The sequence below is a fragment of the Diuraphis noxia genome, unplaced genomic scaffold (assembly GCF_037042655.1).
Source record: "Diuraphis noxia isolate RWA-SAM2 unplaced genomic scaffold, SU_Dnox_SAM2 contig0002, whole genome shotgun sequence".
NCBI lineage: Eukaryota > Metazoa > Arthropoda > Insecta > Hemiptera > Aphididae > Diuraphis > Diuraphis noxia.
Window position 1 is genome coordinate 23,504,556 of NW_028301712.1, and position 19,333 is coordinate 23,523,888.

A 19,333-nucleotide genomic window follows, 5' to 3' on the forward strand; every position below is an offset into this window, starting at 1 on the left:
ATATTATATAATATATATATTTATAAAATTATCGAATCTTTTAGGAAGCATATAAACAAATTTTAATACCTGCCCATTGGGAGGCAACACTATAATATAGCCCATTTTCGTTTAAGATAAAATTTAGGGTACGTATTTGTATTTAGGAGAGAATTCGTAAATACATTATTGACTTCTTTAACTTAGAGAGGCAATTAGTATGTGTCTAAATATTTAATGATCCATTCTTTTGGATTAATTTTTAAAATGTTATTCTTATAAATATTTCTAAAATCTTTCACATATTTTTTCTTCACTTTTAGACTTTTATATAGTAATTTAATCGAATAAAATATTCATTTCCATTTTAAAAAGCAAGTAGTTATAACATTTTTTTTTCTAATTGACAATAGAATTATACAATAATGCAATATAAAAAATATTTCTTGAAGAAATACAACTGATGAAAACAAGTGTATATCGAAAACAAAGTTATAAAATATAGTTCTAATTTAAAAGTTATCAAAAATGTTTGTTTGTTTTTCAAAAATATATTTCTATACTACATCAGTGTAAAATATTCTAATTATTATAATTTGAAGTAAGTAAATAAATATCATAGGTATACAAAATTAAATTACGTCCCCGTCGTCTATGCATACATATTACATTTCAATTGCATAAAATTACTTTGTTTTATTGTAAAACGAACACAAATACTTATAAAGGTAATAATACATAACTAAACTATATATTGCACTTAATTTCGATATGGTATTATTTCAAAACATAAACAATAATGGTTATAATAATAAAAATGGCGTATAATATGTTATTATTTTCTATCACAGTTTTAATTTATACTTTAAAATGGAAGGAAAATAACATTTTTAATTAAATAGTTAGATGATTACAATATTTGGATTTGGTGGGCTAAAGGTGTTATGAGACCTACATGCTCGGCTCCTTTGGCTGGAAGCTTGTTGAGTGTATAATGTTTAATGAGATCAGGTATAGTTTCAAAAGGTCTATCCGATTGGCCCAAATAATTTCTTTCTCCAGATTGTGTTATCCTCATGTGAATAAAACCTTTAGCACTCCTGAAAAAAAGACGAAATAATAATTATTAGACATTGCATAGTTAATACAAAATGTTTAAGGTTTTTAATGCGGTATACCTAAACTTAAAATCCAAAAGAAGTGCACTGTATAAGAAGCATAACAAAAATATAAAAGTGCTTGGAGTTTTGTATGATATGAAGTTCTAAATGTTCTAATTGATGTTCGGTTTATGTTATACTATTTTTTGGTATTATTAATTATTAAAATTCCTGGTTGTAAGAACAATCGCTGATAAATAATTTAATGAATTAATAGAAAGTCTTTAAATATGATTGGGTGACCCATGATTTTTTCATAAAATGTTAGTGAACCATAAAACAATCAATATTTTATGCTGACACACTGTTATATTAGTTTTATTATTTGTTATGATTTTATTACAAGTATTTTTATTCATTACAACTCAATATTTTAAGCATTATATTATTAACTATGTAATTAGTAAGTAGTAACTTGGGTTATTGATGATAAGTGATAACACATATGCCATAATATAGATATTAGATATATTCATATATTGTCAGAAGCGCGAGTTAGAATCATAATATTACAGCAACATTGCTAACCACTACCGACAACACATTATCATCCTCAAGTTTATTAAGCATGTATCATATACTAATGTATAAATTGTATTACTGTTATATTATAGGTAATAAAAAAATTTTTAATTGGTTTTAATAAATTAGCTTAATAATAAAGGTAATCGAAATAAAAATTTCCGGAAATAAAACAGACTACAATATTACTTACAAGTTACAACCACGTGAAAATGATTTTAATATTTTTTCTAATTTTACAAATTATAAATAATTTGTATCAATTAAACTAGACACAATACGAATATGAGATAAAAGTAAACAGGTCATGAGGTTTAGTTGAAAGAAGCCAACCATTGATAACACTTTCTTTTAGCTTGATCATAAATTTAATTTATTTTAATTTAAGAGATCACGAAATTTTAATATTAAATTATAAATAATTTTAAATAAATTCTTAATAGGTTTGTATTTAAATAAATATTTCGAATGATCGAGTTAATAATATATAAAATATAGGTGGCCCACCAATAATAATAATCACAGTTGGTTATTAGATTATTTTCTAAAGGCGCGTCCACACGAGAGCACGCACAAGCTGAGCATGTGTAACGAGTGTCCAAATTATGTTCGTGAGCCCATTACAGATAAGATAGGTAGGTATAACCTTTTACCTTATAGTTTATCAAGGTTTATATAGTTATCAAAGGTACACACTACACCACACAATTACACAACAAAAACCGTAACATTTAAGTTCTTATATAGTTATATCTTATAATATATTATCGTCAAAATGTTATAGAAAACGTTATATTTTATTTTAGGGTATTATATATACATTAATGTATTAATTTTTTGAAAGAAAAGTATAATATATAATGTATAATACATATTATACCTATTAGTAAAAAATATTCATAAAAATCATTTTCGTAATAATGTAATTTGGGGATTTTTATTTTGGGATTCATAATATAATATAATATAATGTTTTAATTCATGATTAATCGACGATCATATTTTAAGTATACCTTAATTTATAAAGAGCACATTTTTTTTTTGCTACCATCACTGACAAGGACCAGAGCTTGGGACTACGACCCGGACTACTTAAACATTTCTTCCTCTGAACTAGAAACACACACGAGATTTTTTCGGAGTAGGTTGTGCCAAAAATAATATTCAGAAATTACTCAAAACTTATACTAGAAATGGAGAGTCAGAGAGAGTGAGAGAATAATTTATTTTATAAAAATGCATTTTCATGAAGTAAAACTAGGGCAGATTATTACTTTGTAACCCCTCCACCTTCTGTGAGCCCCATTGCTCAGGAGTTTACCAACCACGTTTGTCCTCAAACTTGTCCTGCCAAAACTTTAAAACGTACCTACATAGCTGTTACCTGTTTGTATAACTGAATATATTTTTAACGAAAATTAAAAATATAACTTTTAAAATATTTAAATAAATTATCTCTATAAATGTTCTATTCTCTATTGCATATTTTTAAGAAATACGAAGGCAACATTTTAATTCATATTATGTTGGTAGCTTATAATATAACATATAACACGTTTTGTATTTGTGCACTTTTTTATTATTGTATTTACTTTCATGTTAAATTATATTTATAAGTTGTTATGTAATATTATCCGTATATATGGTTATCAGTTAATCAGGGCCTGATTTAGGCATTTTGTGGCCTTAGGCAAAATAAAAATGTGGCCCATTGCCATCAGTAGTATATATGGTACCTGGTACCTATACAATTATACATACATTTGCTGTGACTGGTGGCCGGTGACCTGTATGGCGTTTCTAATATGTATAAAAATATACTTTTATTTTGTTTTCATTTATATTTTGTACGCTGATAGAATTAATTATTTTATTTTTTGAAATATTATATTATTTTGATATTTATTTTATGCGATGAAAGTGTGTTCTAAAAAAAATAAGGCTTAAAAAAATTCGAGGCCCCCTTATAACGGAGGCCATAAGTCTATCCTGCCTAATGGTAAATATGATCCTGCAGTTAATAATTGTCAAGCCATAATAATCCAGTACTAAAAATATTTATATTTCTTTAGCTTAAATAATTTAGGTACATAAACTAGAAATATAACTAGAAATGTACAGTAGTAGATTTAATATATTATTTAGGATACCTATTAGCACTTATGGGATTTTATTTATCAGTTTTAATTTTGTTATTAATAGGTACTCTGAATTCTAATATAATTAATAGCAACTAGCAAGTAATGCGTATATTGTATGTTATTATACCTACTTAGTTGTTGGTATTAATAGCATAATACACTATTATAAGTACTATTCAAGTATTCCTAGTATTAGTGTTAAGTGTACATAATAATATATTATATATATTATATATCATAAACATGCCTAATGCTTAGGAAGATTTCTGTAAATAGTGTAAATACTATCCAATTTTACATTATTAGATACAATGTCAATCAGTAGGTAGGTATCTATAGAGGTACATGGGTTAGAGGGAAATAAGGTATTTTTATAGCACAAAATAAAAAAGTTTCATAAAGCTTCATTATAACATATACGATTTTAAAGTGATAATTATTTGTATTAACAACATTATTTGTGAATCATATTTACTTTTAATATACAATTTACATACTTAATTGATAACGCATATGATCCCTTGTTTCCTCTTACTAAATAGGTTCCTTCCTTTTGACCATGCAAAGCTTTTTCTGCTTCAAGTCTGTTCATAGGTCCGTGATACCAACTAAAAAAAAAAATGTATTTATTAATTTTATCCATAATTATTGATTATTATTAATATCTAATACTTATTTTAGATACATCAGTAGGTATTTATATTTTCCTACACCAAGAGGTACACGTTGTCTTGGCATTGTAACGTTCATATAGTTTTGTGATTTAGATATAATAGTTAAGGCTAAAGAGTAAAAATACATTCCATAATATACCACTTGATTAATTTTTTGACTATATATTGTACCGATCAAATATAAGCATACATTTTTAATGGCTATTATTACTTTAAATTGAAGAGGGGCGCAACATCCGTATTTGTTGTTTCAGTCATAGGTACAAACGCGTAACATAACAAATTTGCACTCATGTTTTATTCCGTTAGTATAAAAATTAGAGTGAAATAAGTCCTTGTCATCAAGTTTCATAATAGGTCTATTCACTCTAATTTCTAAGCTTCGGAACAAAACGTGATTTGTTGAGTGCAAATTTGTTAAGTTAGGTACGCATTTGCAAGACTAAGACAACAAATACGGGTGTTGCGCCCTCTTAAGCATAGCTTATTATTAAACTGTACATATATATCCAGTTTGAGTTTAAATTTAACTTAATTAATGTCGGAATTAACTTTTTCCCATTTTGTGTGTTAGCTATAGGTGTTCTAAGTGGGGATTAATTCATTTTAAAAATATAGTTACCCTCTCAAACTGCGTACAATAGCTGTTAATAGTGTGTTGGGGGAAATCGTGCACATGACCCTAATATATTGGTATACTATACGCACTAAAATAGTTAAGGATCTATAAAATATTATGATAATTATCTGAAATTGTATTTTAAAAAACTCGGAGACTATTTGTCCATGTATATAAGACATAATGAATAAATGAAGCAATACAAATAATATATCATTATTCATAATTACAAGTATGATGGAGTCCGTGCAAAAACGGGACAATTCCACTTTTCAAGAAACAAAAAAAACCTCCTAAATTATCTGAAGCTGGGTGTTTCAACGGACAAATCCACACTGACCACACTCCGTGAAAATACATCGATACATGTCATGCGACTATACTGATTTCATTCAACATAAGAAGTAATAATTAATTAATATAATAATTATAAATTGAATTATTACCGTTACGCTTAGAATCTAAAAAGTATAAAAGGTTGCTATGTATACAGATAGAACACGATGACGTAATGGTAATTGGTGACGCTCTCACAGTGTTGCACAAATTTATAGAATGACCCCAGCCATAAGACACATCCATTTCAAAAAACCAGACAGCTTCAGTTTCATTATTTTATTGACAGGAGATCAGATTTGTCTCGTTCTTGTACAGATATGATACTCGTCAGATTTTTCGTGACCGAAAACGGTAAAAACCCATTTCTGGGTTTTTACCCCCCTGCCTTTCAGTTATACGCAATATCACAATCAAATCATAAACTAAGAAGCTGACTTTATTTAGAAATAAAAGATACCTACGTGTCTATAAATTTGTCTTAAAAGAGAAAATGATTGAATTCTTGAAAGGATTATAGTGGTTTGTCCAGTGTCTACAGTTTGTTCCAAAGTTGTTTTACACATCTAATATATTTTATTATTATTCGATACTAATAAACTATATAAAAACGACTTAACGTATGGTCTGGTAAAATAAAAAATTGACAATCATTGAATAAAGTTAAAGTCAAGCATTACAGATGAAGCTCAATAAAGTTAATATGTGTAAGACACGCACATATTATGATACGCGTAAAACTGGAAATTACGGTTTCTCCAGTTTCTTGTTATAGGTTGCTATTATATAATATTATTTGTGTAATATATTGGACATACTGTTCTTAATATTTCAGTTATAATCCATGTTTTAGATTCTTTTAAATATTAAAACAGTATACGCATTAATTTATAATACACAAGGGTTATTAATGAATTAAAATGTTTAAAAAAAAACTTAAAGCGAGATATATAGATATCAAATTTGAGATTTGATTGAGCTGGTTTGCTGAAAATATCCCACAAGACCTGAATACCTGATACCTTATAAGCTCTTCTATGGTTATATTTATACGATATTTTATTTAAAGAAGAAAAATGTACCTACGAAATGAAAATAATGTTATAAATTGTACTTATTTGATGGATATATTTTTTATGGGTTCTCGAAATGAAAAAATAAATAAAAATTATATACAGCGTTGAGCATTTGATTATTTATCGACGATATCCCAATTATGAACATAATATAGACAATAGATCAATTGACAAAAAAACAGTAGGTGCATATACCTAAGCTACTAAAAATATAATACCTATGCTGCAAATTGACAAAATAACTAACTATACATTATTGGTAAAAATGTTTTGGCTGCATTTTTAGTTAGTATACCAATATATATTAATATGAGAACGGAAATAATTAACGTGATGCTTTTAGAAGTATGTGTTGGGCATTGGCTTACTAAAATATTTATAATAAGGGGACCGGTCCAATGTGTGATATACCGATAACAGATACTTATATTTTAATGAAAATATAATCGCAGTCGCTTACAACGCGGTAACTTCAAATGATGAAATTCATACTCCGGTAGAAAATAACCAACGAAATTATGAAAATTCAGGGACTGTGGATATTTGGTTTGTGTTTTTATAAAGATAACAAAACTGAACGTCGATTGTTCATTGTAGAAAAAAGGAATCGACAAAAGTTTATACCAATAATAGAAAGATAAATCGGTACAACGATTTACAGCGATCAGTGGCGAGCATATAGTTCTCTGAAGGACCATGGATTTATTCATCAAACTGTACATCATACTGAAAATTTTTTGGATCCAAATACTAAAGCTCATACTCAATAAATAGAGTCGTTGTGGAAGTTAGTCAAGTCCAAGTATAATATAAAAGTAAATCGTGCATCTCCACTATTATTAGACCGCCAACTTAAAGATGAATGGTCGCGGTCATGCCACCCGATACAAACTAAAATATTTGATGATTTTTTATCAGATTTAAAAAATTTTGCAGTACGAATATAACACTCAAAACTATAGCAAGTTAATTACACATTGGACCAGCCATTTATTGGTAGATCACACATTGGACCAGCCGTTTATCGGTAGAGCACACATTGGACCGGTCCCATAATAAGGCTATTTGAACAATTTCCGAGATGACTCACAAATATAATAATTAATGGTTAAAAAACCGGAGAACACGCTTTGATGTCTAGCTCTAAATGTAGGATATTTATTACAAAATAGATATATATCATTCACACAACTATTAAATATTACGGATACATTTATTAACTATTTATATGAATGATAGTAATATATGATTAAACAATTGCGATATAATATTGTGTACAGTTACCATTGAATATAAATTGTATAGGTACCATGTTATCTCGATTGAAAGCTAATTTGCCAAAACTAAATTATTTATGGCGGTGTTTTATTTGCTTTTTTACTTCATACATTTTATTGCTGGCATTAACATTCAGGGTAATGTGATCCCTTGTTTAAGCTTTAAAATTAAATATTTATTGTACGATGTACCTACTTATATTTTATTGGTGAACAGTTGTTTTTATATGGGCTCCTTTGGGAATAGATAATTTATAGCTTAATGCAACAATGCTGTTTAATATTCATTATTGATAATTTATTTATTATGTTTATTTTTGTCATAACTAAAGGTAACAGTTTCATAACGGTTATTCAAGGCTTATATTTTTTTCACTGTAGGTATATTTCATCTGAAATGAACATTAAAAATACATTTTTATTTACCTATGGGTTTGGGGCATTGAAAATATAAATTATAAATATGAATGACAGTTGTAGACACCTATAGACACCTGTATTATTAGATACAATATTGATTAAAGATAAATTTAAAAAATATATTTATGTAAATTTTACAGATGTATTAATCTTTAAAAAAATAATAAATTATTTATTTATGGATGTAGCCTATAGTATTTAATATTTTGCACGTATTATAAATTATAACAGATGCATTGGTAGAATTGGCTCTTGAGCTTTGTATGTTTTTCACTTTTACCAGAATGGCCTCTTAAAGTATTTACATTGGTATTACACATTTTATTAAATTTTATTAAATTATATTACTAATATTATTATTTTTCACTCGAATAATGTAATTGTCATACATATTTATTATTTTAATTTTTAGTATATAGAAAACTATAAGGTTAAAATAGTTTAATTTTTTTTGTAATGCCCATCACATTCCTAATGGTAGGTACATCTATAGACAAATGAAATTTATCAGACTAATTGTTTTTCTGCAGCAATTATTGTGTTATGCTCCATTGCAATTTCTTAACACGAAATGAAGTAATATTATGATTGCCGTATATTTTATTGACATTGAACATGTCCGTCATACGTCGATAGAAACAATAATAACAAAAGAAAAGTTTCAATATCTACATCAGAGGATCTGAATAATTTATGCAATGTATATACGATATATATAAAAAAATAGACATATATATTGTATTTTGTATATACAAATTATCTAAATAAAATGTAAGAAGTAGCTTGGTGTAGGCACGGTCGTACGCTCTACTGTGGAAACGTTCTGAGGTACACACGGCTGGGTGTTGCTAGCTCCTGGATGGGTGACCACTGACCACCTGGGTTTTTAGCAATAAAGCGTTGTGAAATATATAAAATTTGTTTCAACCAATCGTTACCTCCACATAGTACCAGACTAATGATGTTAGTAGTTGAAGCCTTAATTCTAATAAAAAAAATATATATTTTTTTAATTGGAAAAGTAAGCACCTATTTAATACAGTAATCGGTAATAACTAGAGCAAGGACTTTCATGCATTTGCATATTTTTTCTGGTTAACTTTATTGTATGCTTGTTAAATAAAAAATACATTTCATAACGTTTATGATGAAATACTCAAAGTTTTTAGTGCATATTTTTGCATATTTGGACATTTTTTGGATTAAGGGGCATATTTTTGATTATAAGAGCATATTTTAAGCTTTTAGTGCATATTTTGATGGTTTGTCAAAAATCAAGCTCTTTGGTGAATATTTTTCATGAACTAAGGTTAACAAATATGTACCGATCACGTCAGTGGACGTCGAACGAAGTTTTTCGCAATATAAGAACCTGCTGACAGATAAAAGACGTTCTCTGCTATTTGAAAATATCAAAGAAATGTTAATAATTCAGTGCAATTCTAATTTAGGTAAGGTAAATATTTGAGAATAATTCATCAATTATTTTAAAATACCTTTTTTGTTTTATTAGGTGCAGAATAATAATTAAAAAGAACATTCATCAATCATTCAAAACAGATTCCAAATCAATTTAATAAATAATAATATAAATCTAGTTAAAACTTATATAGAATAATAATAAAATTAATTTTTTTAAGGGCATATTTAACCGCATATTTTTAATTTTTTGATGCATAAGTGCATATTTTTAAATGCATATTTGATGATTTTTTAGTGCATGAAAGTCCTTGCTCTAGTAATAACTTAATATAATGATCATGATGGAAAAAATATCGCGACAGAAAATAATGGTCAAGTGTAAAACGTTTATTTAATGAAAATTAACGCGTCTACCTATACCTAATGCTATTTTAAAATAATGTAATTTAATTTTTACGAAAAATACCCACTAGTAATTTCAATTATCTGTAGTGATAAGTATAGGTATTATTAATATCATTGCGGTTAATTTTATCTGATTATTTTTTAATTTTGTACTTGACAAATTATAAAACTGTAGTGAAACCACATATTGTTATAGGTGCCTACGCTTACCTTATACATATATATATATATATATGTATATAAGCCTAGGTCTTAATCCGTTATTTATTATTTATATTATGTAAAATATAATATTTATTACTACCCCAAATAAATACATAGTATATTACCTACTATTAAAATAAATATAAAAAAGTTAAAGCTAAAATAATATATTAATGTTATTTTGATTATTTTGAATATTTATCTATGATGAAACTTAAGTTGTTGTAGGTATTATTTTATGAAAAAACTACCTATATATATGCACATTTGTTTTCGTGTTTATAATTTAAAAATTGTTATTTTTCTAATATTGTTCAATTTGATAACGGTTTGTACGGTTTTTTTTACTTTCATAAAAATGCATTAACATGATTAAATAATATTTTTAGTAGCATTAACGTTTTTACTTAATATTTGTTTATAGATTATCATTGTCCATTAGTCATTATGGAATTCAAAAAAAAAATAATATACTTAGCTGTAATATATATAGTATGGTTAATAGCGATATAGTGTTTTAAAATAATCTATAAATTATCCTATTAGTTTTTATTACTAAAAATGTTAAAAGCATAACAATGTATTTAGAGGACGCCACACCCACATATTTTGTCGATTTCGTCTTCACAACACGTAACATACCTAGGTAACAGATTTACGTTGATAAATTCATGTTTAGTCGCGTTCATTTTGTTTGTGTTTTTTTTTTCCGATATTTGAATTAGCAGGTAGTAAAAGTGGGTAAAATGTTATGTACAAAAATGATCAAAATACTTGCTTCAAATTCAAATATCGAAAAAACATAAACAATGTTGTTCTGCTTAAGTTTTATATTAATACATTAGGTCAGTCCAATCTAAAACCTATACAAAATTTAGGAAAAACAAAACGTGATTTGTTCAACTTTAACTTAAATTTGGTTGTGTTACGGAGACTGGTACTGAATTGGTTCCAGAGCCTAAATTACACATGCCGAATTAGTACCCGTTTGAAAAAGGTATTCTATTAAGTTAGGTTTAGGACTATCAACTTCAAAGTAGATTTGGTTGAAAATGTGCGTTAATATGTGTGTTAAAAAAATATATAATAAATACAATTTAATATCGTTGATCGGCAATACATTTAAAGGAAACTTTCTTTAAATATTTAATTCACGTAAGCTTCTCATCAATACTTAGCCATACATGCAGTTCTAAAGGTATTAGTTATTTTTTTCTTGTTTGGTAGTAAGTTATAAGTACAATTATCTCAACTGTATTCTTAACCGATCGGAGTATCAGCGATAATTTGTTAAAATTCCAAATATTCCAATACAATAATCTATTTACATTATTATTGCATAATATTTATTGTATATTATGCTGAATGTTGAGCGTGGGTACATTTATATTTTATACTATCTAATTTATATTTTGTATCAAATATTAAAAATTATAATTTTAACTATTTCACCTAAACACAAATCGGAATCAATTCGGCTATATCTAATAAAGTAATTAAACGCTTTTTTTAAACGGTAACCAAATTGGAACCTATATGGTTACTCCCGTTACGCATCACTTGTAACATGGAGTCACGGAGATAATAAAAATAAAGCAGGGCATACTTTTGATATTATTATATTAATAATTTAGAATACGGCGGTCTTTCATTGCTTTTGTATATTAGAATTTAGCTATTTAATTAATATCTATTTTAGAAATTTAATACTGTAATACCACAAAATAAATATTCAATTATTCATAAATCTATATATTAGGATATTAACCAATAGCCATAATATGCACATTGATAGATATAACACTATTGATTTTAAACAGATTTTGTTCTAAAAAAAATACCTACCACGCTTCAATTGTAAGTAATGTGCATAGCTGCCGAGTTTTTATTTGATCAATAAAAAAAAAATAATAATAATATTTCAATGATATAAATAACTCATAATGTTATGTATAATTTATAATAATGATACATTTTAACATGAAAGTATCATGGACTTTGATTTATTTTTATAAATATTAAATATAATTATGATTATTTCTTTTTAAAAATGCATTATTAATTTCAAATCATTTCTAGCAATGTTCACTAATAATGTCTACTATACAAATATGAATTTAAACTAATTATCTAATATCTTTGTTGTAATCATATTTAAGTAGTAACTATAAAGTGTACTTTTTAAAAGTTAAATTTGATAATATATTTAAAAATTAATTAAAATATGTATCTTTTATTTTTATCTATAGATAATTTTTTGACGTATTTTATTTATCCTACACAATTTAGACACAATCACACAATAGACATAAAAATACAAAATCACTTATTTAAATCTCAACTCTGCTTATTATAGCTACAACTAAAGTAGGTTTATTCATTTTTAAACAAAAAACTTAAAATATATAACATTTAAATTTGTCAAACAAATTCAAAGTAATGATAAATAATAAATATGGTTTATAGACTATAATAGTAAAATAGGGCGTATATCGATTCCGCCGATTTTATATCGATTCCGCCGGCTACTGTTTAAAATATCTACATATCGATTCCGCCGGCTATTAATTCCGCTGGCTACTGTTAATATTATTTGCATATTAATTCCGCCGGCTACTGTTTATCCCGCCCTTGTAATTTGTAAATGTATTTTTAAAATTACAGTCCTACATAATATACTTTATAATATATAAATTATATATAAAATTATAATAATTGTATACTAATTCAAACTAAAATGTATAGTCTAATTTGTATAAAATAATAAAAATAAAACGAGTCAATATAGGTATTTTATTTTATTCCGTATGTATTGCTGTAAATCGTATCTGTATTCTACTATATAAAATACATATACAAGGGGGGGGGGGATAAACAGTGTCCGGCGGAATCAATATGACGTAAATAATATTAACAGTAGCCGGCGGAATTAATAGACGGCGGAATCGATGTGTAGATATTTTAAACAGTAGCCGGCGGAATCGATACAAACCTGTTTTCTAAACAGGTAGTTTCGGCGGAATCCATAATTCCCCGTAAAATATGTTAAGGAAAATATTTACATACAAAGAAAATATTAAGAAGATTAAAAATCAAATTTATCAAAAAACAAATGTAATTCATCGTAATGTAATGTAATGACATCGTGTTTCAATGCTTAATTCCACTTAGAAACTTTAGTCAAGAAAATTATCCTCCGTACACCGTACATAATATTATAATACTATTATATTCGCTACTTATGCTACAAAAAACAATTAATTTAATATTCACCCTACCGATATGCAATATCTCGTCAAATTATCTCGATAATTAGTTTATTTTTAATTACATTTTTATCTAATAGGTATTGTATTGCGGTAATAAAGTTAGTTTTTAAATAAAATGTCACTAAAAACATGTTTTCTGATACAATTTGTTAAAAATATTATTATTATTTTTTTTTTTTTTTTTAGAATACTATAATAATCATCTGAATTTAAATTTTACAACAGAATGAGTAAATATTATGAATAATAAACATATACCTAATATAAATATAAATATCTAGTTATTTAATTAATTTTAGCTGTACAAGTTTAAGAGATCTCAACACGAGAACCTTTTTAAACGATGTGAGGAGTTATCAGTGATGGGTGTGAATGAGAATCATCCTCTCGCTTCTCTTCCAAACAAACTACTTTTATTAAGTGCGTAATAAAGAATTCGTCCAAACGTAAGACGCCCAATGACAATATATGTGAAACAAAAGAGTGGGGATTTAGATGTGATCTAAAGTTTGGTGTGTAATTTACTATAATTTAGTATAGTTTTTGGATAGTTGCTCAACTGCAGATGATAAAGTATTTAAATTTTTTCTAATAATAAACTATTATACATAGTAAACTAATACTTTTATTTTGTATAATCTCTTTAACTTAAAAAACATAGTTTTAATATAACTAAAAAAACTTACCATTGCTGATCTAAGGGTAAAGAAATGTCAATGTCTTCTACAAAATTTAAAGGCTTTATGTTTGATAAACTTAATGTTGGACGGTTTGATTGACCTAAAAAAAAATATACATGCATAAATATAGGTACTTATATAATCCTTTTATACTTTATATAAGCTATAGATTTATATGGACTAATATTGTTTAAATCAATTTACAATGTTTAAGTATAATAATTGACTCGTTAAGAAAAATTTCTTAAAATAACCCTTAAAATATTTTACACAAATTTTACCGATGACGTCATATTTCTTAAATATAATTTATATTTTTAACATATGATACTTAATTCACTGGCTATTGTTTATACTTATATTACGATTTTTAAAATAATGAAAATCAAGTTTAAATACATTTTAACAGTATTTTTATCAATAGTTTACTATTTAATTCATATCAGTTGCTACTTCAGATATTTGCTATTAGTACTTGATTAAAGATTATAAAATTATTGATATCATAAATTTCTTATTGTAAACTGTTTATTAATATTAATATTAACTATGTTTTGAATTTTTGATACCTTATATGTTTAGTCACATACCTGCATATATTGTTAGTATATGTACTGGTTTTAAATGTCTTAATTTAAATTAATTCAACATAAGTGTTTTATATGACATATACTTAAATGGCTACATATGAGTATACGACTATGTTATATTTAAATTAAATATAAAATATTAATATTAATCCAAATAGTTAAAATATCATTCAATTGTTCAAGACTATCTTTTGTTATTAATAATGGAGTATAATAAATTACAATTATATAATTTAAATAACCATATAAAGATTATTTTCACCTTGTTATAATTATTATAAAAAGGAGATAATTATACATTATGATTTATGACATATTATTATGTATTTATTATATTTTAATCAAACCTAAAATTTCACTAAGCACCCCTCCCGTACACAGTGGCGTATCGAGGTTTTTATTGGCGGGGTTATTAAAAAAAATGTTATATGTATGAAACGAAAAACTAGTTTAAATTAATATGTTAGGTAGTTTAACTTTGAAAAAAAATAATCATAGATTATATTTTACTTTTTTAATTCATTTTCCAGTATTCTTAAATTCTTAATTAAACAGCTTTGATTTTTTTTTTTGTTTACACAATTTTAAACTTTTTTTAAATGTTTCACGTGAAATTCAAATTGAATCAACATTTTTTTTTTTTTTTTATTAAAACACTGCTCTCGTAATATATTCGGCACTCAATTAGGGCATTCCGATTTCTGATTGAAGTATTAAATTATTATTGTTGGATTTACACTTTTTAAGAGGATTACTCGCGTAATACCTACCATTAAGTACTAACTATTGTAGTATTGAAGTACCTCTTTAAAATACTAAACAATACATATTATGTATAACATATTAATTTTATATCATATACATATTTTAAGATGACAATTTATGATTCACACATGAATCACAAACGTTATTACGTTAATAACTCGATGTTTGAAAAATACATAATATTATGTACAAATATTATTCTCATACGTCCATACAGTTTATTTTTATATAATATTACCTGCAATAATTTTCTATAGAATTATATTTTGGATTTAGATCATTCTGTATATTTTTTTTAGAATTATGGCGCATATACCCAGGGTCATAAAATAATTCCTCTCATCATACGATCATGAGTATTTTGATCCCTACTTTTTCAGTGAGGGGTTATTTTACACAAGGGTGAAACATAACTATAGTAGGGTGTCCAAGTAATTTTCATAAAACTGTACATAACCGTTCAGTTTTAGGCAATTTATTTTTAAAACGACTATTTTAACTATTATTTTTACATAGGTATTAATGTATTATATATATATAGTTTATATTTATTATGTTTATTGCTGTGACAGTGGCCAGAGGAGTATAAGGAGTAAACTAATAAATTAAACTAATAAAATAAAATATGTTTGTGTTTTACCTATAAGCACTATTTTTTATCACCACAATAAAAACAACATTTTTGACGTTTATTTTTATATAGGTAATTGAAATAATATTGATAAAATATATCAAATACAGCACAATAGCTATAAAAATAAAGAACATTCATTAAAAAACCCAATTTTTATGTAATTTAGCAAATTTATGTTATTATATTATTTTATACTGTTTTTTACTAAATAACTGTATCTAAATAAAACCTATGGGATCATAATATAACATAAATATTAAATAAATTATCATTATTATTATTACATGACTTAATTTAAATAATCAAAAAACGATTATGTTGTATTATTATGCATACGAGAACAGTTATATGTATACTACTATTGAGATCGAGACTCAATCATTGAGTTATACATAATTGTATTGAATAGGCGCTTAGTATCAAATAATTACCTCTATACGAATAAAAGCTTATATATAAATGACTATATAAATAATAGTTATAGGTAATTATATAGTTATGTATAAAACAATAATAAACAACCATATAATGCGCCCAAATGTTAATTAATTAATGACAATGATAAATAACAACCAGTCCGTTAGTCCATAGACCGTGGACACACACTTACTTTTGTTTTGGCAGGTTTTCGAAAGTTGTTTATTATTTGCGTTGGCAGCAGCACAATTGTCGGGTATTACATTGAGAAACAAGGAACTCCTGTCAGGTTTTTTTTCACCCTCGTGTAAATTAATGTTCTTTAATTTCGGTATGTCAAATGGAAGCTCTTTCAGCTGTTCGCTTTTAGACCTGTCTGCTGCAGGGTGTCTGACGCCGGAATGAGCACCGTATGCGTCCTCGCCGCTACCGATCTCGAAGTCTAACGATATGACCCTCGCACAGCTGTCCATCTGCCTCTTTCTGAGCTTCGGCATATCGAACGGCAACACGCCACCATCGGGGTCGCAGCCGGCATTCGTCTGCCTTCTCCTCAATTTCGGCATGTCAAACGGTAGTCCCTGGGGCCGCGGTGGAGCCTGCAGCACCGGACGTCCGGTGCAATCCGAAGACGACGATGACGACGACGATGTGGTTGACGACATCGTCGTCGGGCCCTCTTCGAATCTCTGCCTGCGTTTGAGCTTCGGCATGTCGAACGGCACGTCCAACAGCTCCTGGTAGTTGTCGCCGGGTTTCGATCCTACTGATATGCCACTGTCGGAACCGTGATGCTGCATTTGGCCACTGTTGAGCTTTATCAGGCCTAACGATTGCGGTGGTTTGGTCTTGACCTGCGCGGCGGCTTTGCCGGCCACGACAACGACGGGGGCCGCTGAACCGGCGGCAGACGATCTCCGGTGTTCGTAATCCAAAAACTCAGCGCCGGCATCCTGGGACGACTTGTCCGAGATCGGTGACAGGACGTGCGGTACAGGAAATCGCTTGTAACACGGTGACTCGGAACTGTGCGAGCTCAGCGAATCACTGGTGATCGACTCTAGACTGAGACTGCTGCTAGTCACTACGCTGTCCGAGCTCCGGTACTTGTAAACACTATTGAATTGTCGGCCGCTGCCGCCACCGCCGCCGCCGCCGTTACGTCTCTTCCGCAACAGGAAACCGAACAACCGGTTTTTGCATTGCATCCTGGAGGACGGCGAGGCGCGAACGGCGGATGCGGTGGCGGCGGCGGCGTCCTCGTCGTCGTATTGCCGGACGGAATTGGCGCTGGCCGACAGCTGCAACTGGTTGGACAGCCGATGAGCGATGGCCGAGTCCTGTTTTTCGGCCGACAGCAGGTCTTCGTCCGACTTGCTGATTTTTGAATCGAACGCGGTCTCGTAGAACCGTCGGAATTTCTTAGACATTTTTCATTGTCGCGTCGTGACGTGCAGCTGTAGAACGGCTAGGGGCCGGGGAGGTGGCATCTCGTTTTCCAAAATCAAGCCGATGAAACGGAGACGGCGGTAACGATGCCATGTAGTTAACTGTGAGGACCCGTGGCCACGTGTTGCGACATGCACCACGTCTTGAGTACAGCTGCAGTCGCAGCGCCCGGACGGTGTACTTAATACGTGTATATAAAAAACGGTATATTTTATGTATAAATACGCGCGCTGGTACACAACACCTGGCGGCCGGGCGACGACGGTCGCGACGCACTACGGGGTAGTTACTGCACAGACGCGCGCGCGTGTTTTCGCAGACCCACGCACCCACCCGCGCGCGTGCTACGTGGGTAGAAGCTCACCGGAGCGGCAGGCGCGCGCGTCTCGCCAATCGATGCGCCGACGCTGACGCTACCGCCGAAACGCTGCTACAGCACGCGACAGCGCGCCGCGATGACTCATGCTTTGGGAATTCACCGCATTGATCCTCGCGGCGGCGTTAGGGGTTGTATCATATACATCATATTATATATATACTTATACACCTACAGAACTGGCGAGACCGAACGTCACCGTTGCCAAAGATATATTCTCCTTGCAGAGCAGTGACAAAGCGACTATTAAGCTGCGCATTTATCAGACCAGCCAAACAATATTATATATCTTTCTTTGTTTTGTGGAAATACTTTATGAGACACATCCCATATGTATATTATTCTGCTATATATTCTCTAAAATGAAATTTAATGTTGCTAAATTATTATTTTCAAAATGTAAAGTCAAAAAAAAAAAAACATGAAACTATACGTTTTATGAATATAGGTATTCCATTTCATAAAATATATAAAAAAGCTTTTGGTTATTTTAGATTATGAGCGTATGCCGTATGATTATATAATTAAACTATGAATACATTGATTTTACAACGATGTGCGTGGATTTTTTTTATTTGTGTCTGTGTACACGATGAGCACGAGTACCTAACCTAACCTAGTTGATATAATGCTTCGATTTTCAATTTTTGTTTCTTTTCAGGGGTAAATTGAATCTATATACAGTTGGAGTATTCAGGAGGTCAAAATTTAAAAACTACTAGTAGTTTTCAAAAGCACCGAGAAAAAAAAATTAAGGAAATATGGACATTTTTTACGTAAAATCGGTTTTCGACAACATCGATTTTGGGTTTTCGTGAACTCTGAGACAAAATTCCGTATATACACCATGTTATATTCACTGAATATTTGTACTAGTGTTTTCTATACTTGTCCATAAAATTATACGCCAAAGTATTT

The 19,333-nt window shown here is 28.8% G+C and overlaps 1 protein-coding gene across 1 annotated transcript; it reads right to left on the reverse strand.

Annotated features, from left to right (window-relative positions):
* Nucleotides 1-655: 655 nt before the first annotated feature.
* On the reverse strand, nucleotides 656-18,341 carry hwt (SH2 domain-containing adapter heavyweight). Its single transcript, XM_015512046.2, has 4 exons — nucleotides 16,784-18,341; nucleotides 14,191-14,284; nucleotides 4,300-4,410; nucleotides 656-1,079 (listed from the first exon to the last, which is right to left on the reverse strand). The coding sequence occupies exons 1-4, from the start codon at nucleotides 18,018-18,020 to the stop codon at nucleotides 890-892; spliced, it is 1,632 nt and encodes a 543-aa protein (XP_015367532.2). The 5' UTR covers nucleotides 18,021-18,341; the 3' UTR covers nucleotides 656-889.
* Between the last annotated feature and the right edge of the window lie 992 nt (nucleotides 18,342-19,333).

Bases quoted from the DNA above. Each gene is read 5' to 3' on its own strand.
- hwt (XM_015512046.2), bottom strand. From the start codon at position 18,020: ATGTCTAAGAAATTCCGACGGTTCTACGAGACCGCGTTCGATTCAAAA. The intron at 4,411-14,190 runs GTAAGTTTTTTT...TTTTTTTTTTAG, and splicing joins TTACCCTTAGATCAGCAATG to TTGGTATCACGGACCTATGA. The intron at 1,080-4,299 runs GTATGTAAATTG...TCTTTTTTTCAG, and splicing joins TCATATGCGTTATCAATTAA to GAGTGCTAAAGGTTTTATTC.